Raw genomic sequence first — 24,407 nt, 5'->3', positions numbered from 1 at the left:
CTCACTCTCAAGACATGCAGAGATGCAAGAGATCCAGGGAGAAATGTCTCCCACCAATCAGGTGGTGGGGAAGTGGGGAGAGGATGAGCTAGGCAGAAAAAACGACGGACATCCTCCACATATACATCTCAGGAAAACGGTAGCTTTAGGATGGTGAAGGGAATAAGTGCAGCACTTTTTACAAGTGAATTTAGGGAATATTTACTCATTTGTATCTTATAAAACCTCTGTCCTTAGACCTGTTTTTCTTAAGAAACACATTGATATCTCTTTCTAAAAGGCGTTTGGGTGGCTCAGTTGGTTGGGCGACTGCCTTCGGCTCAGGTCATGATCCTGGAGTCCCTGGAATGGATCGAGTCCCACATTGGGGGGGGGGGTCCCTGCTCAGCGGGGAGTCCACTTATCCCTCTGACCCTCCCCCCTCTCATGCTCTCTCTCTCTCAAATAAATAAATAAATAAAATATTAAAAAAAAAAGAAAACAATATTGTATTTTTATAACAATTGGTATGGAGAACAATTTAAATTCCTGGCAATGATGCATTTGAAATAATTCTTTAAAAATAGTTTCTTTTTTTTTTTAATTTTCTGTTTCCGTTATTTAAAGCGCAGATTGTGGCAAAGGGTCAAGGTGGGTATTGTTTTGTTTTTCCTGCCTAAAGGAATGTGAACTATTTTAATACTGTGTGAATAAAAACAAAACTTGAAACATTTATAACTGACTTTAAAAGAAATCCAAGGCAGTACTAAGGCAGTTAAATGCTCTGGTCTAATTCCCCATAACCATTTCAGATATTTTTAAATTACATTTGTGTATGAATTTAAAATTCTAGTTACCCAGAATTCTGTGGATAAAGAAAACCATATAGTCTTGGGAAATAAACCAATAGTCAAAGCTTGCTGCTACCAGAGTAATCTTATTCTATGATTTCTTTCAGATCAATTATAGAGTGGTAGTTTGTAAATAACTATGATTTATTTATTATTTCTTCACTTACACCGGTTGTTACATTTGTCTTAGATGATGAAACCATAAAATATTGAGCTTAAATCAGATTAATTCTCTGTTCTCTACAGAACTTAGCATAGCAATTAAACTTAAATACTTGCTAAATTAAGAAAATGGTCCTTAAAATAAAGAAAAGAAAGAAAATTGTCCTCAAGTCAACTACAGAATCAGGATTCTAAATCTTTATGAAAGGTGAACATTTGGAAACAGCCTTCCCTCTAATTCAGTGTGAACACTTTTTCCTTGTCTGTCTCTGAAATTTAAGAAAGATAATTCCTTTGTCCCCTGATTTCTCCCGTTTCTAACCCAAGAGAAAATCAAACCTATTTCAGGTATACTTAGCTAGAGCTAATATGTAACAACAAATCTAAATAGAACAGATTACACATTGTTGTTCATGTGACAAAATGTGTCCTTAAACTAGGGAAATATTTCAGTCAACAAGGGTTCGTTAGAAACTACATGCAGAACACTAAACTTATTTACTGAGAAGAGTGAAGAAAGTACAAACAACAACATAACTTCCTTTCTTTAATGTACTCATTCAAAACGTGAAATGCCATTCACCTGCTGTCGGGATTGCAAAATGTAGCTACTATTTGGATAAATGAGTGTGCTATTTAAAGTGTGGAACTGCTTGTGACTAGTGCATGGTAAGTACAGAAATGGAGACTAAGCATGTAGAGACCTTTTTTTAGCAATTCGGCAGAATAATTTTCTGCGTGTTGAATCTAATAAAAAAATTAGGTTTCAATTTTGTATATCTTCTTAAATTTACTTTTTCTAAGAATTCATTTTTCTTATATTTTACAAAAGTACCATTCTCCTACAGTTTGGAAGTAAAAATAAGAAAACTGGTCCTTACCACAAATCATTTTAGAAGCTGTTTCAGTAGAGAGCATTATAAAGTCATCTATGATGACTAAGAATTCATTTTTCTTATATTTTACAAAAGTACCATTCTCCTACAGTTTGGAAGTAAAAATAAGAAAACTGGTCCTTACCACAAATCATTTTAGAAGCTGTTTCAGTAGAGAGCATTATAAAGTCATCTATGATGACTACTACCAGTAGAGAGCATTATAAAGTCATCTATGATGACTACTACCTGTAAGCAGTCACTGAGCACTACGTCATATGACGTGATTATAGGTTTGCTTACTAAATGAGCTAGATGTATTGACTGTTAGGTATGTACTGAGAACACAAAATATTTGGGGTACCTGATGAAGGTGACGTGCTAGGCATGACCTCTTTGTCTATAATCCCTTCTCGGAAATGTTGTAGGATCCTGTTCACCTCTGGGGGCTGGCCTCAGCTTGTTCTATCACAGTGGACTAATATTAGTTAGCCTAAATAATATGTGAGTCTAACATTATGTCACCCAAGAATCTGGAATTGGGACACTGAGAGACTGAGTGATTAGGTCACAGTTGGGCGTAGGAGCTGAAATGTCAACAGTTGTTACAACTCCAAACCACATGTAAGCTAATGTTATAAAGGCAACACAGAAGCCATGAGTAAGCAGAAATTTTTCGAGCGAATAAAGGGAACAAGAAACTGGCAAACGTGCAAGAAGCAGAAAAGAGAGGGATCTTATTAAAATAGAAATCAGATCATGTCACTTTTTGGCTCAAAATCTTGCCTTTTCTTCTCATTTTAGAGTAAAAGTCAAAGTCTTTACAAGGCCTACTACGCCCTGTGGAATCTTTCTTCCATCCCCCTGACTTCATCTCCTATGATTCTCCCCCTCGTTCATTCCAGTTTAGCCACACAGACCTTGTTTTTCCTCGAAGCCAGTACATTATTGCCTCAGGGCCTTTGCACTTGCCATTCTGTTCTATTTCATGTTCTTCCCTAGTTACCTGCATGTCTTGCTCTCTCACGTCCTTCAGACCTTCGCTCAAATGTCATCTTCTCAGTGACACTTTCCCTGACCGCTCTGTTTAAAATTGTAATCCCATCCCCACCCACACCCCTAATCCTCTATCCCTAATTCATTTTTCTCCATAGCACTATCATCATAAGGCATACTATACATTGTACTTATGTATTCATTGTCTGTCACCCATCACTAAAATGTAAGCTCCGTAAGGTCAGGTGTTTTTCTTCCTGTTTGGCTCTTTGCTATATGCCCAGTTCCTGTGCCTAGTTCCTGGCACATGGTAAGTGCTCAATAAACTCATGGAATAAAATAAATGAATAAATCAGTAATGGAAATGGAGGACATTGCTTTGCTTTCTTGCTTTGTAATTCTAGTCCTCAAGGGGCCTGTATTACCTCTATTATTCTAATAGCTCTTTTCTTTTTTACTTTTTTTTAAAGATTTTATCCATTTATTTTGACAGAGACAGAGAGAGAGGGAACACAAGCAGGGGAAGTGGGAGAGGGAGAAGCAGGCTTTCCTCTGTCAGGGAGCCCGATGTGGGGCTCCATCCCAGGACCCCGGGGTCATGACCTGAGCCAAAGGTAGATGCTTAACGACTGAAGCACCCCTTCTTTTTGATTTTTAATCATGGAAATATTTACATGGTTCTAAGGTCAAAACCATGTTACAAGATAAACTCAAGGTAAATTCTTTTTCTGTGCCCTCTGCTCTGTTTCCTCCTTCCCCATTTGATTACAATTTTTATTAATTTTTGGTTTATTGTACTGTTTCTTTTCACAGATAAACACATATATATTTTTTCTTTAAAGAAATTTTATTTATTTGTCAGAGAGAGAGAGAGAGAGAGAGAGAAAAAACAAGCCGGGGTGTGGCAGGCAGAGGGAGAAGCAGGCTCCCTGCTGAGCAAGGAACCCAATATGCGGGACTCAATCCCAGGACCCTAGGACCATGACCTGAGCCGAAGGCAGACGCTTAACCAATTGAGCCATCCAAGGCATTATTTTTTTTTCCACAGCCCTCTCTGCTTCTTCTTCTTTTTTTAAGATTGTATTTATTTATGAGAGAGAGAGAGAAAGCATGAGAGGGGGGAGGGTCAGAGAGAGAAGCAGGTCCAGGACTTGATCCTGGAACTCCAGAATCATGACCTGAGTCGAAGGCAGTCACTTAACCAACTGAGCCACCCAGGCGCCCTCCCTCTCTGCTTCTTACACTAAGCTGGGTTCTGAATCAGTTATCCTGGAGACATATGGAGTTTTTCCTCTTTCCTTTTTATTGAAGCATAATCCTCCATTGTGTGGATGTATCATAGTTTTCTCAACTAGTCCCATCTGATAATATTTGGGTTGCTCTCAATCTTTTGCTATTACAAATAACAGCACAGTAAATAACCTTGTGCATAGGTCTGTTCGTATTTTTGCCGGTTTACTTTTGGTATACAGTCTTTGAAGTGGAGAGAGTGGATAACTCCCTCTTTTTGTTACAGGATTTTTTCTCTTTTGGTGCCTGTGGTTCTTGGTCATGCTGCTTCAAAGAATGAAGAGGTAGACCGGACAGAGTGGTGGGCAGCAAAGCAAAGTTGTTTTTTTTTTTTAAGATTTTATTTATTTGACAGAGACAGCAAGAGAGGGAACACAAGCAGGGGGGTGGGAGAGGGAGAAGCAGGCTCCCTGCTGAGCAGGGAGCCCGATGCGGGGCTCCATCCCAGGACCCTGGGATCTTGACCTGAGCAGAAGGCAGACGCTTAATGACAGAGCGACCCAGGTGCCCCCAAAAGCAAAGTTTATTGAGTGATAGTAAAGTTATTGAGTGATAGAGTACAAAGCTCCTGAAGACGGAGGGAACCAAAGAGTGTTGCCACCAGAGTTTCTAAGTCTAGGGGTTTTTACGGGCTTGTTGGCGGCGCTTTTTAATCTGATTAAGTCTCTATGCACCTGTCATCCAATCAGGTTTTTGTCATCTATATATCATGTGGGAAAGAGTGGAGGGCAGGGTGGTGTAAAATCCTTTAAGGGTGGTTTCCTCTTGGGGTGGGGTGGGGCCCTTGTCCCTGCCTGCCTTTCTTCCAACTATCATAATTTTTATTGAGATGATTCAAGCGCTTTTCTGTTCATTGCAACCAACAAATCAAGATTAAGATAACTACCTATCCCTGAAGGCCCATCCCAAATCACACTCCTTCTGGGAAAACTCTTATTATCCTAGGCAGAAGGAATAAATTTCTATTCCCCTAATACTCTTAAAAAAAAAGTCATAGAAAAAAAAGAAACAGAAGAAAAAAACCACAAAGAAAATCCCTTGTATTCTCTCTTTTCTACATTGCTCATGTGGCCTTTCCACATGCCACTTTGTATGTACAGTTACCTCTGTACATCTCATCTCCTCAAATGGGTAATAAGCTGCTGCAGAAGAAGGAGCACATTCCTTATGATCTTTATCATCTCTGGCCCCAAATGGTGTACCTTGAACTAGGAACAATGACCAAATGAACAAATGTTAATGCAGCACATGACAGGGTCTTATATGAACATGTCCATTCAGAGTTATGCCTCACATAACATACCACAATAAATCTCAGATCAACTAAAGAGTTGAATGTAAGAACTGTAAGAAACTATAAGAAAAAAAGAAGTGATATTTGCCATTTGTTTGGAGGTCAGAAAAAGGACTGTCTGAACTTTGCACATTTCAACTAGACTGACCCAATAAAAATGAGCCTGAAGCCCTCTCACACGTCATTTTGGATCCTTTTTTCTCCTGCCCATAGTCTCTGTTCCTGGTACTAATCCTGGCTGGAGCCACTGCAAGGCTGGCCCTTTAAGGGACGATTGAATGCTCTTGCCCAAATCTAAGGCTCCAGAATCAAGCCCATTGCTACAGTCATGTAGAAGATCTGACAATTACATGATTGTGTTCAGTGAGCACATTGGCTTCAGTGCGAAGGTGGTGGCCTTTGTTAGTCTCTTGACTAAGTGTAGGAGGAATTGTTTTTTTCTGCTTGTACTCTAACAGGCCATACCCACTCTTGGAGTGGACCTTGTGCAACATTATGATGTAGCTCTTAATGCATCTGAGGTGGGGAAGTACAAAGGCATCTCTTTGTTCTGGCTGTTGGAGAGGTTGGAGAAATTCACTGCCTTCCATGCAGCCTGCAATTCCATCTTTGAAAACAATACCCATTTCCAGGCTCTCCCATTATCTACATACCTTCTCCCTGCCAGGATGGTCCTGGTAAACACCGTGATCTCTCCTGCTGCCAACGCACAGCAAAATTTTGGTTGTTTTCTCAAAAACTGTCTATAAATGATACCGCATCATAATTTGGGTCCAAGATTCAGACGATGCTTAAGCAGAATGGCTGAGAACTGCATGGGACTAGAAGTTGCCCAAATACCTGGCCACACTACATGATCAACTGACCTGGGCTGGAAAAATGGGCAAAAGTGAAAGCTCCAGCGATTTGGGAGAATGGTGCTGGTAGAAAAGAAGAACCAGGTCTTGCAATTATGCTAGTAGACAAACGTGCCAACAGACAGAGCAGCTCTGTTTGAACCGTGAGCCACCACATCGTGTTCAGGAGCCCCATCTGAAGTAAACCATACCCGCTGAAAACAGTGGAACTACCTGCGCCATGTCCTGCTAATCTCTTCCCTACCCGGCCCAAGAATCTACCCTCATTTCTCTAGACAAGAGCACAGGTGTGAGATGAGGGCTATCTGGTTTCCAAGAACTCTGGGGAGATGGAATCTGTTTACAGATCAACACAATGGTGGACTCTTGGGCATCAGGGAGCTTTTCAGATTGGGCCCTGGTCCAGGATATCTGGTTACCAAATTGTCCCAAGGCTAGAATTTCATAATCCTGCCAGGCAACAGCAGTACCGGCCCTTTAAATGCAATTGTTTCTCCCACATAACTTGCTACAAAGGCAATTGAAAGGCAACTGCCTGCAACCACTTAGTTTTAGCATTTACCAAGGATCACCTTCTCATCTACTGTTGAGACCACTGCCCCTTGCTCTGCTCTGTTTCCTTGGTTCTATACTTGCTCTTTTGATATCTGCTTCTAGTCTTCCTTACTTCAGGACTGGTTCATATTTTCCTTCTCTCATTTATAGGCCTAGGGCTCTTGCCAACAAAGTCCCTTAAATCCTCATGCTTTGTTGATTTAGGTGTACTACTGCCCTGGGTAAGAGATTTCCCCCTACTAACATTTTTTCCATAAAACCCCTACATGATGGACTAATCTAATAGCTTTTCCAATGAGAAGCTCAGATGCTGAAGTTTATCTTAACAAACTGCTGACTGGGGGGTCTTGAGGACTCCTGCATCCACTTCTCAAGTGCCTGGAGTACTGTCCAAGTAAATGGCTTACTAGGAAATCTTTTGAGCAAGAAGTAGAGGAATTGCCTCCTCTCTAAGGAACAGATTGTTTCAGTGTGTTGGGCTGACACTTCAAAACCGGCAAAGCTGCTCTTAGAGCAAGAGGATTGAGTCATTGGGTATCATAAAGGCAATAACCCTTGCTCCCAGTCTCCACCCCAGATGGTAGCTGACTGAGATATCAATACGCCTATAAGGTCCTTTTCTTATAGGAAAACATGGAGAACTCATTTGGTCATGGACTGTTGGGGATTGTGAGTACAGATTCTGAAGTCAGACCACCTGAGGTCAAATCCAGCTCTACTACTTCCTGACCATGGACCTTGGGAAATTACCTTACCTCTCTCAGTTTCCTCATACATAAAATGGAAATGATGATGTTAATAGCAGCGACCTCAAAGGACTATTGAGTTTTAAATGAATTATTACGTATCTTAAAAGTGGTCAATATTGTTAGCTACTATGATTATTGGGCCAATTCAGAAATACCTGGCTATTTACAGAATTAATATTCTAGGGTACATATAACTTTGTTTACATAAGGATGATGATAAATAAGAAAGTAACCTTTCCAGACATGCTTGGACAAACTGAATAGTTGATGATGTCTTTCAGTCTGTAATATCCCAGGAGTATCTCAGAGACTCAGGAATGGAATTGTCTACAACTTCTGAGATAGAGGAGTATATAAGTATCTCAGTGACAGCTTAATTTGCTTTAGCCTAGTACAAACCTCTATTCACAGTATAGCTATCTCTATAGCATCTCTAAGTCAGTACTCAGAATAATATATTTTAGATCTCAGATCAGATTACTGGGATTTGTATTATCAACTTGGAGATTTGGATGATTCTTAATAAGTTTTCTCCTTTCCTTAAGTGGTAGGTGTTTTAGATCATGGATACTCAGAAGTAGTTCAGGTCCCACTTTTCCAACTGTGCTGTGCTGCTGATATAGTACTTACAGAAGAAATAATAAATGTTATTTAGCAATCTTATCTCCTCACTTGCTACCACAAAAAGGGTGACAGATAAGGTATTGTTTCCTTCAGGGCTAAGACAGCAGTCTCTTAAGAGTTTAAGAGTATGTTCACATCTGCCCTGATCATGAACCTCCTCACCCCTACATCAATATGATACATGCCCCCACGGTGTGATGGGGGCCGCTCTCTGGCCAGAGGACCTTCCGGAAGGAAGTGATGCCTGCCATTATGGCTCACTTTTGAGGCATCCCATAAAGGTAAGATCTGATCAATGTTGACTAGAAAAATTCTAAGGTCCAAATCTTGGGTCCCTCTTCTTTTTGCCCACAGGATTTCAATTCAGAATCTCATATATACCTAGCCTTTGAAGTTCCTGAGATTCCTTCTTAAAATTGCATATGCCAAGACAGTGAAGAAGAGACCCCTTGACAGACCTGAGGAAGTACACCTAGGAGAAGGATGCTGGTGAAGAATAGGTGAGAGAGGACGCGTGGGAAATGACTAGCCAAGTGGGTGTGTGTGAGGATAAAATGGATGTGTTGGATAGTAGAGGTTTCTGCAACAAATTTGAGCATGTTTTAAACAAATGCCAAGTATCTCTGTAAGCGCCTTGAGGTTTCTAATTTTTTTTTTTTAAGATTTTATTGATTTGAGAGAGAGCACAAGCAGGGTGGGGGGCAGAGGGAGAGGGAGAAGCAGACTCCCCACTGAGCAAGGAGCCCGACACGGGGCTCGATCCCAGGACCCCAGGATCATAACCTGAGCTGAAGGCAGATGCTCAACCATCTGAGCCACGCAGGTGCCCTTCCTTTTAATGTCTCTCTCTTTTTTTTTCCACCTTGCGGTTTCTAAACTACCTTTGGGCATGTGCTCAGTTACACACACACACACACATATGCACATACATCGTGATTTAGGATTTTAGGATTGCTGAATACCTTTAGGCCATTTAGTAATAGTTTTTCCCTCTAAATATTTACAGTGGTTTGTAATATTTTCCACTTTGTCAGGAGTTTTGGCAGGAGCTAACATGCAAGTAGGAACAAGTTGTGGAAAGGGCCACACCTGCTGAGAAATGGAGCCACTCCTTCATCCAGGAACAAAGCAAGCTTATTGTAAAAGGCAACACCTGAAAAATCTAGTTGAGATACCTGTGATGCACACTGCAGACAACCTACCAGCTTAACTTCTCATATCTCCATGAGAGAGCCACTTGTAGAGTGACTTTTTAAAAGCATGCTCTAACACTTGGGTCATCAGAGAAGACAGTATTGTAGTTAACCTGAAAGAGAAGGATCCAGGCAACATTTAGGACAGAATGGAAATATTCTTGTCCTCATACTTTTAAGTGAGAACCTGAGACTTTCTCTCCTCAGCAATTCTTAAGGGCTGTTGACACTCAGGAAGTGGAGAATGACCTAGTTTTGAGGATGACATATATAGTGTGACATGTTGCTCTTTGGAAGAGAAATATATAATTTTAAAAAACCAACCATTCAACATTATTAGGAATTTCCACTTCAGTGATTTGAGACATAACAAACACATTTATCTGAAAATCTCTGATAGGAGGCTTCACTTGACCTAAATCCATCATTTATTCAACATTTATTGAAAATCTGCAATATAGTAAGGGCACCAGGGATACTGCAGTGAATGCTGTTTTCACATAGTTCATATTCTACTGGAGAGAAATAGGCAACAAAGGAAGAAATAGATGATGTGTCAGAGGAAAAATGAAACAAGCTAAGAGTTTGGGGAATGATACTATTTTATGAGGGTCCTAACGATGAGAATAGTGAACTCAGTTGGTGAGATATAAGCTGAGACCTGAATGGAGAGAGTTAGTAATGTGACAATGTGGAGGAAGAATGAATCCTAGATAGAAGGTGTAGCAAGTACAGAGTTCCTACAGTAGAAACATGTTTGGCATGTTTAAAAAAACATCAAAAAGGCCAGTGTGGCTGGAGTGGGGTGATGGCGGGGAAGAGTGATTGGAAGTCAATAAGATACTTGTACAAGCTGCCAAATATCCAGTCTTATAGCCAAGAAAAGGACATGGTAGTTTAAATATGTTGAGAAGCAAGTCGAGATTCCTAGCAGGGGAGTGACCTGATGCGACTCAGCAAAGGATCATTTGGTTGCTGTGTGCATCACAGATTGTAAGCAGCAAAGTGGAACAGCCCATTAAGAAAGTACCACAGTAAGTTAAACAAGAAAAGACGGGAATTGGAATGACAGTCGTACCAGTGGAGGTGCCAGGAAGTATTCAGATGTATTTTAAATATACAGCCAGTATGACTTGCTTAAGGATCAGAGATTAAGGTCAAGCACCACATTTGTATTATAGCTAGAATCTGCCACCAGGCCTTCTGATTCTCCATTCATTGCTCCTTGTCACACCAACCTCTTCTTGCTTCCATGAAATATTAGTGTTTAACTTCATAATGTCATATGAACTATTCTTTTCAAGGAATATATTTGAAGTGTTCTCATTAAGGAACCTAGCCAGTTGGCATCTATGTCACAAACTGTTAAATGCAAATGAAAAGTGCTATATGTGAAGCAGTCGTGATATTGAACCCTCCGGCAACTAGTTCAGATGTGTCAGACAGCAATGATATTCAGATGTGCGTTATATAGATAATACATATTACTTCACAGTTACTGTGTTAGCAAAGACATCTTTTGATTAGATACATATATCTAAGAAAATACTTATTTATAAGTCGTCAGCAAATTTTGAAAATACTCAATGCTTTTTTTTGCTATGAATAAACATCTAGACCTTGACCTGTCAGAATTTACATTCTTCTCAACTTTCAACACACCAGATACTGAATGTCTGCTGTGTCAGACACTAGACATGAAAAAAAAACAAAATAAATGGTCTCTTTTCATCAAGTGAACAGACAAAAACAAAAAAGAAGCAAAAAAATTTAAAATACAAACACCTGTTGAAAACTACTGACCAGGTAATGCTAGAGTAAACAGAACAGCTAAATCCTGTGGAGTTGTCAGGAAAAGTTTTCCTAGATATGCAAGCATGGGTTTTAAAAAAAGGAATCAGATTTGGCAGGTAGAATATTCTAGGCAAGGAAAATACAGCACAGAGAGGCTAAAAGTCCACACCCAGGTGTAATAGGACTGGATCATTTATAAGCTAAGAGTGGAGGAGGCAATTAGAGGAAACCTGCAAACATAAACCAAATAGTTCACAGCTGACATCTGAACAATAATGAATGTGATTAAAAAATAAACCCATTTAAGTGGTTTTTGGTTTGTTTTGCTGTTAGTACACATTATGAACAGGTGCCACTGAAGGCAGATTTTTTTACATTCATACGTCCCTCAGCATTCATCAGTGTTTATCTTTGCTTATTAGTTTTATTTTAGTTCTTTTAATATTAAGTTTATTAAGTTCTCTTAATACACTTTTTAAAAAGTCAAGACACACCATGAAAAAGTTTTTCCCAAGAAAACGATCCAAAGAGCAGATTACGCATCAATTAACAAAGGTAAGAGGAGCGGTTTTCTATCCCCCGCTTCCAAGCCAGTGTGCAGTAAACTTTAAGTCAGAAAAACTGTTTTAATCGATGAGATGCCTTTAAAATGCTTAGCACAGGGGCGCCTGGGTGGCTCAGTCCGTTGAGCGGCCAACTCTTGATCTGGGCTCGGGTCTTGATCTCCGGTGAGTTCCAGCGGGCTTTGGGCTCCTCGCTGGGTGTGGAGCCTACTTTAAAAAAAAAATGCTTAGCATAGTGGCCGGCCCATAGTAAGCACTCAACAACTTCTGGTTATTATTTTGACCTTAGACCTCTCAACCATTTGCGATTCTGTTTTCTCATTTTCAGAGGAAGAAACAGGTCACCGACAGTCCCTGAGGCTCCTGCCAGCCCTCACAATCTCCTATTTCAAGTAGGCATCGAATGAATATTTGCTGAACAAACAGACAAAATAAACTCTCTCCAAGGGGTCCGGCTAAGCGCCCACCAGAGAACCAGCCAGGAGATAGGATCAGGCGCTGGTCCCACACGCCAGTGTTTGGGGGTGGAGAACACATCACACGCCCCCTATCCAAGACCAATAGGCGGAGAATCTGAGTTTGCGATCTTAGCCCTACCCACAGCCAAGTCCTTACTTCTCTCCCGCCTCCACGAGCCTATCTCCCCGCGGCGGCCCCGCCTGCGGCCGGAATCGCTCTTCCCAACCAGCGGGGCAGCTTCCCACCTCCACGGCGCTGCGGACACGCCCCTTCCGGCCGAAGCCCCGCCCACCGGTTTCGCCCACGGCCCCGCCCCTCCGCGCGCTCAGAGCTCGGTCCTCTCAGCGCCCGCCGCCGGCCGCGTCCACCCCCGACGCTCTGAGGTCACCGACGGGGCCGGGCTGCGGGGGGCGGAGGGACGGAGGGAAGATGGCGGCCAAGGCCGGATATTGGCGCCGCCTCCCCCAATCCTGGAGCCGGCGCAGATGAGGCGGCTCGGCTGGGGCCAGCGGCGCTTCGGAACCCGAGCTGGGGGGACCCTGGCGGTGGGGCCTGGCCCTGCTGTATGCCGGCGCCTCGGCTAGAGTGAGCGGCGGCGGCGACGCCTCTTTGCCCTGGCCCTCTCCCTGTCGCTGTGAGTCCGAGCGGGTGGCAGGCGGCACAGGCGGCGGGGCCGGGATGGAGGACGTTAACTCCAACGTGAACGCGGACCAGGAGGTGCGGAAGCTGCAAGAGCTGGTGAAGAAGCTGGAGAAGCAGAACGAACAGCTGAGGAGCCGCTCGGGGGCCGTGCAGGGCGTCGGCTCCCTCGGGCCCGGCAGTCCGGTTCGGGCTGGCTCGTCCACTCCCTCCTCCGGCGCGGCGTCCCCTCGGGGCTTCCCCTTGGGCCTCAGCGCCAAGTCCGGCGGCGGGGTCGGGTCGGGCCCGAGGCGGACGAGTAGCGAGGAGCTGCGGGAAGCCACCTCCTTGCTGGCAGCGGGCGAGGGCGGCTTGCTGGACGAGGTGGAGCCGCTGCGGCCCGAGGAGCTGGAGCGCCTGTCAGGCTGGGAGGAGGAGGAGGAGAGCTGGTGAGCGCGGGCCGTGGGGCCGGGGCTGGGCGGGGACGGGCCCGGGGGCGGAGAGCGTCTTCCGAGGGTACCCCTGGTAAGACACCTCGCTTTGTGTAGCCAGATCCGCTCTCTTGCCCGGGACTGGTGGGTTTTTTGCTTTGGCTGCGGAAAGGTCAACTGGAGTTGGGGATTCAAGGCGTGCTAGAGGAACGAACGGCGTTGTAGCTAGTTTTATTTTCCCCTGGGTTGTGGTGGACCCTCTGGGTTTTAGACCCTGTTGGGGTCTGTGGTTTGGCACAGCCTGGGAAGGAACGGCTCCTCGCCGGGGGAGGAGTCGGCGGTGGGAAACTGCACTGTAAGGAAAGGATCTTGCTTTGTGTGAAACGCTGGCTTTCGGAGGGTGGTCTGAGCATTTTGGATGTCGGGAAGGGGTTTGCATGATGAGGTATCACCGGCTGCGGGGAGCAGACCAGAGTGGTCTAGTGCGGTGGTCAGTGGTTTGGACCGGTGGGAGATGGGTACATTTCTGGCCGCGATGGGGAGACCGTGTGAATCAGCACTCCCCTTTGGGTAGTGGGGTAAAGCTTGCTTTGTGTGAAGAGGGCAGAGGATGGTACTGCTTTGTGTGGAAAGTCAAGGGTGGAACAAGAGCCTGGCTCTTATTTTTTAAACAAGAATTGGGGCTGTCATTTTTCGGTGCTGTGAAGTGACAGTTATCACATCCATCCTTAATTTCCATGTCATCCTAGGGGCAGAGAAAAGGAGCCCTATTGTAAAAATATAAACCAAAGCTGTATTGTCATAAGCTACTTCATGATAGAATTGTGACCTATACCATAATATCACTTACATAAATAGGTCATGGGAGGCATTCTCCCTCATTTTATTGCAACCCCATAAAGATGTCTATGAGAAACTGTCTTAATTTATCCCTTTTTAAAGTTTTGATTTGTAGCTAAAATGTGTTAACTCTTTGTTGAAATTGAAACTTTTAAGCCAGTGAAGTGGAAATTCTTCTAATATTGCAGAAGTCCAACTTTACCGTTACTGAGATAGTTAAGAGCTTTGCCTGGATTCAGGCCCTGGCTCTGCCACACTAGCTGTATGACCTTGGACAAGTTACCCTGAGCGTCACTTTCTTCCTCTATGTGATGGACAAAATAATAGTTCTTATCTCTATGGAGTTGTGAAGATTACGTGAGGTAATCCATGTATGGTTTTAGCACTGGGTCTGACACAGAGTAAACTCTCCAAAACTAACTGCAGTTACTCTTAAGCCTAGTTATTTAAATCGTGAAATAGTCAGTAAGCTCTTATAGGATCTTGTGGGAAAGTCTAAAGATTCATTAACATGTTGATCCCTGTTCATTAAGGCAGTTACAGTCTTGGGAGCCAAGTTTTATGCAGTTAAATAAGCTAGGAGATATACAGTGAATTGCAAAAAAAAAAAAAAAAAAGAGGAACAAAAGTACTGAGAATGCTCAGAAATTGGGAAGAAAATAATGGTTACAAGTAGCTGAGGCAAACTTTGAGGAGAGGTGGCTTTGGAGCCTGGGGGTGGGGAGAGTAGGAAGGGACTTTTATGCTCTGACAACTGCTAGAGCAGAGTCAGATATTTGTAACTCCCAATTAGGAAGGTTTGAATTACAGAGATACTCGAATATATGATATCAAGCTGTTATTTTATTTCCAAGTAATACGAAATATTATTAGAACTGTCTATGGTAGTGACAGTTTTTCATATTAGTGTGAGATCACGTCCTCCCAGAGGAATCCTGGGTGTGTGTACACTTTAAAAGAATCCAGAATCATTTAAATATCATCACATGTCTCTTCCAAGTGATGATGATAATGATGCTCTTAATAATGAGGATTAGCTGCACTCACGAGCCCATTTTAGATTATGTATTATTAGAACACATTGACTCCACTTGGGGAAGCTGAATACGTATTTTGCTGCTTTGGTTTCTGAGCAGAGTTTGTTCAGGTAAAGCAAGTCTTAAATACTATGCCGGAGTTTTCTTTTGACCATATGGTTCCTGCTTATTGCTTTGATCCTGGCTACATATCTTGATCCTTTCCTTTTTCTGAAAAGATTTGTGTGAATTGAAAGTTTTATAAATCATTTAAAGTGCTTTAGAGTATGCTTTTGGAGTACAAGTGGGAAGGGGTGGGTGTTAGTGCAGGGGGGGGATGATTTCAAAGAATTAAGAATTTTTTCTTAGCACACCAAAAATTTACTTTCTGTAACTTAACACCCATTGTACCTTCTTTTTCATCTAGAGTAATGTTTTTCCCCAAGTGTACACTATAAAATGCTAGTTCTGAAGATGTTAATAGATACTGTGTGAAAAAATAATGGTGGGTCTGAGGTTAAATATATGTGGGAAAAATAAAGTTTAACAAAAATAAACCGGTTTCTTTAATCCTGGACTTGTTTAATATGCTAATTGTTATTGAATATAGTAAATTTCTAAGTGGTAAACTTTTTTTGAGCTCCCAAGGAACTAGTACCTATAGAACACACTTAGAAAACAGTGCTTCAGAGCAGTGGCTTTCACAGCCTTTTTGGTGGCTTTTTTTGGACCCTCCTTCATGATAAAGAAATACATTTTACATCATAGCCTATTACACAAGTATATGAATAATTGAAACAAATGTATCACAAAACTATAGTTTTAGTACATGTGGGAAGCTCTAATATTTTCTGTTTCTTTAGGGAAAAAATGCTAGTTACAACCCATTAAGCTGATTTTGTGACCCGTTAATGGATTTTATCTCAGTTTGGAAAGCACTGTTATAGAACAACTCAGAAGAGTCAGAGAAAGCAGTTAACATCATTGTACATCACAGTGTATTAGCCTATACCGGATAGCTTATAAACATTTTTGCATTTAATTTTTATCCACTTTTGAATTAAGTATCATTTTTAGGTAAGCAAACAACCTTTTTTTAAAAGATTTTATTTAGTTATTTGATAGACAGCGAGGGAGGGAACACAAGCAGGGGGAACGGGAGAGGGAGAAGCAGGCTTTCCACTGAGCGGGGAGCCCAATGTGGGGCTCTATCCCAGGACCCTGGAATCATGACCCGAGCCGAAGGCAGACGTTTAACAACTGAGCCACGCAGGCATCCAGGAAACAATCTTTCTAAGCATCAAATAACACACAGTAAATGATGGAGTCAGGGTTTGAATCCAGGACTTTATGACATTATAGCCTATGCTGTTCCCCCTGTATTTTGCTTTTTCCAGGTATAATCCCTTTTCCATATGAATGGCCCCTTAAAATATTTGAAGACTACTGTCATGATCCTGTTGACCTCTTCTGCCCACCACGCACACTGAGCATTCCCATCTCTTCTGCAGAGTAAAACAGCCCCAGTTTATTTCATCATTCCTAGATAATATAACTTTCTGATCCTTCAACCATGATCACTTTTCTCAATGAATTCTAGTTGCGCATTGTCATTAAACATGGTACTCAGAACCGTACTCAGCGTTTTATGTTTTTTAATTTTTTTTTTTTTTAATCTCTACACCTGTCATGGGGCTTGAACTCACAAACCCCAGATCGAGAGTTGTATGCTGTACTGACTGAGCCAGCCAGGTGCCCCTGTACTTAGCATTTTAGATGATACTTGACCAGTGTGTGATGGATACACCTTGCTTGAGGTAAATGCTGTTATTTTGAAACCAAATATTTCATTAACAGTTTTGGTTTCTGTTGCTTATGTTTAATATGATCCAGTAGTGTCAATTATACTTAGTATCTTTTATACATAAATTGTTAAACTAAGTCTCCCTCACCCTATTTTTGTGCAATGAATTCTTTAGGCTTTTGTATTTATATTCATGTGTGTGTGTGTGTGTGTGTGTATGGCTTATATTTAAATTAGTCTTGATTTCATTTCTTATTCTTGATTTAGGCATTTAATATTATTTTTTGTCATTTTCACATTTAATAGGCATACCTACTGGGTCTTCATTCAAGTTGTTAAAAATGTTAAAATGACAGAGTAAAGGGCTCTGAAATGTGCAGCTCAACTAGAATCCCTCCAGATTAACATCAGTCTCTTAATCAGCACACATTGTGGTTGTTCAGTAACTTAGTTCCATTTGTTATTATCAAGCCCATATGCCATTAAAAGATTTATTTGTCAGCGTGAATGCACATGTGCACACAAGCAGGGGGAGCAGCAGGCAGAGGGAGAAGCAGGCTCCATGCTGAGCAGGGAACCCCATGCGGGACTCGACCCCAGGACCCTAAGATCATGACCCGAGCCCAAGGCAGACTGAGCCACCCAGGCGTCCCCATATGCCATTTTGTATGGATGTTATGAAAGATTTTGCCAATTGCTTGCTGTAATTAAGTTATACTGTGCCTACAGTGTCTTAACTGCAATGAAGTAAACCTATCAAAGTAGAAATTGCATTTTACTTGGTTTGACTTGTTCATGGTGAATCCTCTGGCTTTTTCCTTTTTTAACTTCACATTTTGTTTAAATCAGTTTTGAATTTTGCAAGGAATAAGTTTGGTCTAGAAATTCTAGACCTGCTTATTTTTCTCTTCAGAAAGTATCATATTTCCTCTTACCTACACTTTTGACGCTGACATGTTGTTTTGTTAATATTTTTTAAATTTTTATTTAAATTCTAGTTAGATAATATACAGTGCAATATTGGTTTCAGGAGTAGAATTAAGTGGTTCATCACTCACATAAAACACCCACTGCTTATCATAACAAGTGGCCTCCTTAATACCCATCACCCATCTAGTCCATCCTCCATCTCCCTCCCTCCATCAACTCTGTTTTCTGTTGTTAAGAGTCTCCTATGGTTTGTTTCCTCTCTTTTTCCCCCCTCCCATATGTCCATCTGTCTTGTTCCTTAAATTCAATGTGAGTGAAATCATATAGTATTTGTCTTTCTCTGACTTCATTTAGCATAATACACTCTAGCTCCATCCACATCATTCCAAATGGCAAGATTTCATTCTTTTTGATGGCTGAGTAATATTCCATTGTGTGTATATGTACATATACAATATTGGCTATTGTGGACATTGCTGCTATAAACATCAGGGTGCATTTACCCCAAATCTGTATTTTTGTATCCTTTGAGTAAATACCTAGTAACGCAGTTGCTGGTTGTAAGGTAGTTCTATTTTTAACTTTTTGAGGAACCTCCATACTGTTCTCCAGAGTGGCTGCACCAGTTTGCATTCCCACCAACAGTGTAAGAGGGTTCCCCTTTCTCCACATCCTCACCAACATCTGTTGTTTCCTGTGTTGTTAATTCTAGCCATTCTGACAGGTATGAGGTGGTATCTCATTGTGTTTTTGATTTGTATTTCCCTGATGATGAGTGATGTTGAACTTCTTTTCACATATCTGTTAGCCTTCTGGATGTCTTCTTTGGAAAAGTGTGTATTCAACCTGACATGGTACTTTAGACTAACATATTTTGAATCAATAATTCAGTGACAAAATTACAATTATTTTACATTATTTGAGGGGTAGGCCTAAGTCAGTTTCAAGCTATATTCTGGCTTACATTCTGACTTATCGTCTATCACCTTGCTTTATTTGAAATTCAGTTTCCTTTGACAAATGTTTATTTGGGCTGTCCAATACTTCTGTCCAAAGTATTGACAGAAATACAGAAGCTAAAGAATATTTCTGCCCACTCTTTGTCATTTAGTCTTATTGCATATTTTGCTCCCATATTATGGGCTATCCCTCTTTTGATACTAATGCCCTTAGTATACTTTTTTTATCCATAAGTATTTGTTGATTGTAATTCACATGCAATAAAGCTTGCCCTTAAGAAGTGTAATTTAGTGGCTTTTTTTAGTATATTCAAAACTTGTGCAGCTGTCACCACTATCTGATTCCAGAACCACTACTGTTCATTAGTACCCTTCCTGCCCCCCTGCTTAAAAAACAAAACCCCAAAAAACCACCAAACCTATTATCAGTCACTTCCCATTTCCCCCTTACCCCATGTCCACTTACATACTTTGTGTGTATGGAACTGCTTATTCCGGTCATTTCATATAAATGAAATTATGTAATATGTGGCATTTTGTGTCTGGCTTCTTTCATTTAGCATAATGTTTTTAAGGTTCGTGTTGTAGCATGTATCAGAACATTTCCTTTTTTTCATTCCTTTTTTTTTTTTTAAAGATTATTTGAGATAGCACACGAGGTGGTGGAGGGTAAGAGGCAGAGGGAAAGGGAGAAGCAGACTCCCTGCTGAGCAGGGATGCCTGATGCAGGACTCAATCCCAGGACCCAAAGGTCATGACCTGAGCCAAAGGCAGCCACTTAACTGAGCCACCCAGGCACCCCTTTTCATTCCTTTTTATGTCTGAATAATATTGCCACATTTTGTTTATCCATTCATCAGTTAATGAGAATTTGGGTTCTTTCCACCTTTTAGTTTTTATGAAAAATGCTGCTATGACCGTTTATTTACAAGTTTTTATATGGACATGTTTTCATTTTTTGAGTATATACCTAGGAGTGGAGTTACTAGGTCAAATGGTAACTCCATGTTTAACTTTTTGAGAACTGCCAGACTGTTTTCCATTCCCATACACAAGGGTTCCAGTTTTGCCACATTCTCTCCAACACTTATTGTCTCTTTTTTGTTATATAGCCATTCTACTTGTATCTCATTGTGGTTCTTATTTGCATTTCCCTAATGACTAATGGTGTTGAGCATCTTTTCAGCTATTTTTTGGCCATTTGTCTGTCTTTGGAGAAATGTCTATTCAAACCATTTACCCATTTTCTAATTGTGTTAACTGTCTTTATAATAAGTTGTAAGAGTATATATGCTGGATACTAATCCCTTATGAAATAAATGATTTGTGAATATTTTCTCATTCTGGTTTTTTTTTTCACTTTTTTTTCCTTTTTTTAAAAAACGATTTTATTTGTCAGAGAGAGAGCACAAGCAGGGGGAGCGGTAGGCAGAGGGAGAAGCAGGCTTCCTGCTGAGCAAGGAACTCAATCCCAGGCCCCTGGGATCATGACCTGAGCCAAAAGCACTCTTAACCGACTGAGCCAGCCAGGTGTCCCTGTTTTTTCTTCTTTTTTTTTTTTTTTCACTTTCTTGATGGAGTCCTTTGAAGCACAAAGTTTTTAATATTATAAAGTCTTATTTATTCTTTTGTTGCTTGTGCTATTGATGTCATGTCTAAGAAACCTGTGCCTAATCCAAGATCACAAGATTTATTCCTATTTTCTAAGAGGTTTATAATTTTAACTCTTATATTTAAGTCTTTGATCCGTTTTTATTTTATTTGAGAGAGAGAGAGCACGTGCACAAGCAGAGGTAAAGGCAGGCAGAGGAAGAGGGAGAAGTAGGCTTTCTGCTGAGTGGGGAGCCTGATGCAGGGCTCAGTCCCAGGACTCTGGGATCATGACCCGAGCCGAAGGCAGATGCTTAACCGACTGAGCCACTCAGGCGCCCCTTTGATCCATTTTTTTAATTGTGGTAAAATATACATAATATCAAATTTGCCACGTTAAACCATTTTTAAATGTATAGTTCAATGACATTAAAGTACATTTTATACTGTTGTGCAACCATCACCACCATCCATCTTCAGAACTTTTTCATTTTCCCCGAACTGGAATTCCATACCAATTAAATAATAACTCCACTTCTCTCCCTAGCCCCTGACAGCCATTCTTTCTGTCTCAATGAATTTGATTACTCTAAATAACTCATATATATGGAATCCTACAATATTTATGCTTTTGTGACTGCTTTATTTCACTTAGCACAATGTCTTCAAGATTCATGTTATAGAATGTCTCAGAATTTCCTTCCTTCGCGGGGTGGGGGGGGAGGTGTCTCCAAAGCTTTATTTAATCTTATAATCCTCAATGGGCAAGAAAAAGCAACACTTAAATCTTTCTATCCCAAACCTGAGCTGTGTGATGCATATGATTTTCATATTTAAATATGGAATGTATATGTATATGCTATTTTTTTGTGGTGCAAAACCCCCACAAAAGTCAGCCTTCAAACAGTTTCCAAGCATATAGTTCATTATTGTCAACCACATTCACATTGTTGTGCAACAGATCCCCAGAATCCTTCCATCCTGCATGACTGAAACTCTACACCCACAGAACAGCAACTCCTTGCCTCCCTTTTCCCCAGCTCCTGGCAACCACCATTTTACTTTGTTTCTATGAGATTAGATGCCTCATAAGTGGAATCATGTAGTATTTGTCTTTCTGTTACTAGTTTATTTCACTTAGCATAATGTCCTTAAGGTTCACTCATGGTATAGCATGTCATGTGGTTTCCTTTTTTAGGACTGAATAATATTCTGTTCTATGTATATACCACGTTTTCTTTATCCATTCATCTGTCAGTGGACATTTGATTTCTCTCTACCTCTTGACTATTGTGAATAACGCTGCAGTGAGCATGAGTGTACAAATATCTCAAGTCTTTGCTTTCTCTTCTTTTGAAGTAGAATTACTGGATCAAATGGTAATTCTGTGTTTAATTTTTTGAGGAGCCACCTACTGTTTTCCATAGCAGCTGCACCATTTTGCATTCCCACAAGCATTACAAAAGGATTCCAGTTTTTCCATGTCCTTGCCAACATTTGCTTTGATCCATTTTGAGTTTTTATGTGAGGAGGAGTCCCAACTTCATTCTTTTTGCACGTATATATCCTGTCTACCTTTTGAAGATTTTCCTGTCCCCATGAAATTGTCTTGGTACTCTTGTTGAAATCAGTTGTTCATAAATGTATTGATTTATTTCTGAGCTCTCAGTTCTTTATTATTGATCTTTGTCCTTATGCCAGTAGTAAACAGTCATGATAACTAAAGGTTTTTAGTAAGTTTTGAAGTTGGAAAGTGTGAGTCCTCCATGGAGTTTTGTTCTTTTTCAAGATTGTTTTGGGTATTCAGAGTCTCTTGTATTTCTATATGAACTTTAGGATCAACTGGTAAATTGCAGCAAAAGCAGCTGGAATTTTGACAGGGATTGTATTGAGCCTATAGATAAATTTGTAGATCAGTCTATATTGAGAGCTTAACAGTATTTATTCTTTGAAATTGTGGACATTGGATGTCTTTCCATTCACTTAGGGCTTTAATTTCTTTCAACTATGTTTTGTAATTTTTAGGTTATAAGTTTTGCATTTATCTTGTTAATTTTATTCCTAGTTATTTTATTCTTTTTGATGTCATTGTAAATGGAATTGTTTTTTCTTAATTTCATTTTTTGATTGTTCATTGCTACCATATAGAAATATAGTTGATTTTATTCATTATATTCTACAGCCTTGCTGAAGTCACTTTTTAACTGTCATAGTTGGTTTTGTGTGTGTGTGTATTTTTTAGGACTTTTTTATATATAAGATAATGTCATCTGCTAATAAAGGTAATTTTACTACCTCTTTTCCAGTCTGGGTGCCTATTTTATTATCTTCCTGCTTAATTGCCCTGGCTAGAACATCCAGTATAATGTTGGGTACAAGTGGTGAAAGTAGACATCCTTCAATGTGATTTTTATTGCTCTTTTATTTTTAATTATAGCTAACAGTTATTTATTGCATTAACATATGACAGATACTATGCTAACCACCTCATATTTTATCTTCCTTATAATTGGATATGATCAGACTATTATTAACCTCCATTTTAAAGAAGGGGAAATTAAAGCTTAGATTAAATAATTTACTTATAGTCACTCAAGTATGTGGCTGAGATTGGATTGGAACCCAGTTAGTCTTACTCTTTATTTTAAAATTTTTCATTCTTTACCTAACTCTAATTATCTGTATTTTTATGTTATTTTTTTAAAGATTTATTTATTTATTTGAGAGAGAGAGAATGAGAGAGAGAGAAAGCACATGAGATGGGGGGAGGGTCAGAGGGAGAAGCAGACTCCCTGCCGAGCAGGGAGCCCGATGCGGGACTGGATCCAGGGACTCCAGGATCATGACCTGAGCTGAAGGCAGTCGCTTAACCAACAGCCACCCAGGTGCCCTGTATTTTTATGTTGTTTTTAAGATTTATGCTATTATTTACTTAAGGGTATTATGTGTCCCCCCAGTTCTGTCTTTTGGTCATTTGTCTATAATAACTTGACATCTGTGTACATTTTTATTTCTTTATATGAGGACCTCTTTTTGTGCTCATTATTCTTTTGCTAAATTGGCCTTTGGGGCCCTTGGGAATCTGATAGCGTAGTAGCTGAGAGCTTTGACTCGAACTAGATAGCCTGAGTTGAAGTCCCTGCTCCCAGCCTTCTTACCTGTGGGACCCTGGGCAAACCACTTAATCTCTGTGCTTGAACCTCTTCATTATCTCCAAAATAGAGATGATTATTGTAATATCGAATTTAATGTAATATATGTAAAATGTTAAGAACAGTTCTTGGCACACTGTTCACTGTTTCATTATTTCAGTTTCAGATTTGCCTATCTTTGCATTGAAATTTTAAAAAACTTTTTATTTTGGAAAATTTGAAACATATAGAAAGGTAGAATGAACCTCAACTTATAACCCATCTTTAACACTTAAAACACCTCATACCATTCTTGTTTTATCTATACCACCCAAACCTCAACATCCTGAACTATATTGAAGCAAATTCCAACAAGATATCATTTACTTACTAAATATTACAATAGAAGATAAGGACTTTTTTTTTTTAACATAAGCACAATACCAGTTTCACTCCCTCCCATTAAAAATAATTTTTTAGCATCATCAAATGTGCTATGAATGTTTTTAGATCAAATTTTCTAAAAATTGATTTGCTTATCTGTGTTTAGAGTTTTTTTTTCTGTGATAAACTCTAAAATGAAATGTTCTCTTTCTTCAAGCATTTTGATCATTTTCATATCCCCAGTTAATTTGTTGGTGATGGTCAGAACAGACCCAGTTCTCATTTCTTTCCCAGCCTTTTGAGAAATTGTTGAGGCAAATCACAAATTTCTTAGGTTTTCTGCTCTGTGCAGGGTGAAGTTTTCAGCAGATGTGTAAATACCTGCAGTGGTTCCATATCACTATTACATCTTTTTGTTGTACTAGAATTGAAATTTGTGTTATGTAATATTATTCATATCTTC

General features: G+C 40.3%; 1 protein-coding gene across 2 annotated transcripts in view; it reads left to right on the top strand.

The window, feature by feature from the left end:
* The first annotated feature begins 12,632 nt into the window (after positions 1 to 12,632).
* SLAIN2 (SLAIN family member 2) overlaps positions 12,633 to 24,407 on the top strand; it is an 81,106-nt gene continuing 69,331 nt past the window's right edge. For both annotated transcript variants that reach the window (XM_028100673.2, XM_028100672.2), the window contains exon 1: positions 12,633 to 13,308. In XM_028100673.2, the coding sequence (XP_027956474.1) occupies positions 12,920 to 13,308 (389 nt within the window). In that variant the 5' untranslated portion in view covers positions 12,633 to 12,919. The remainder of the gene's footprint in view (positions 13,309 to 24,407) is intronic.

This window comes from Eumetopias jubatus, unplaced genomic scaffold (assembly GCF_037043125.1).
Source record: "Eumetopias jubatus isolate StellerSeaLion01/CBP00866 unplaced genomic scaffold, mEumJub1_p1.0 scaffold_2, whole genome shotgun sequence".
NCBI lineage: Eukaryota > Metazoa > Chordata > Mammalia > Carnivora > Otariidae > Eumetopias > Eumetopias jubatus.
This window is presented reverse-complemented; position numbering and strand designations above follow the sequence as displayed.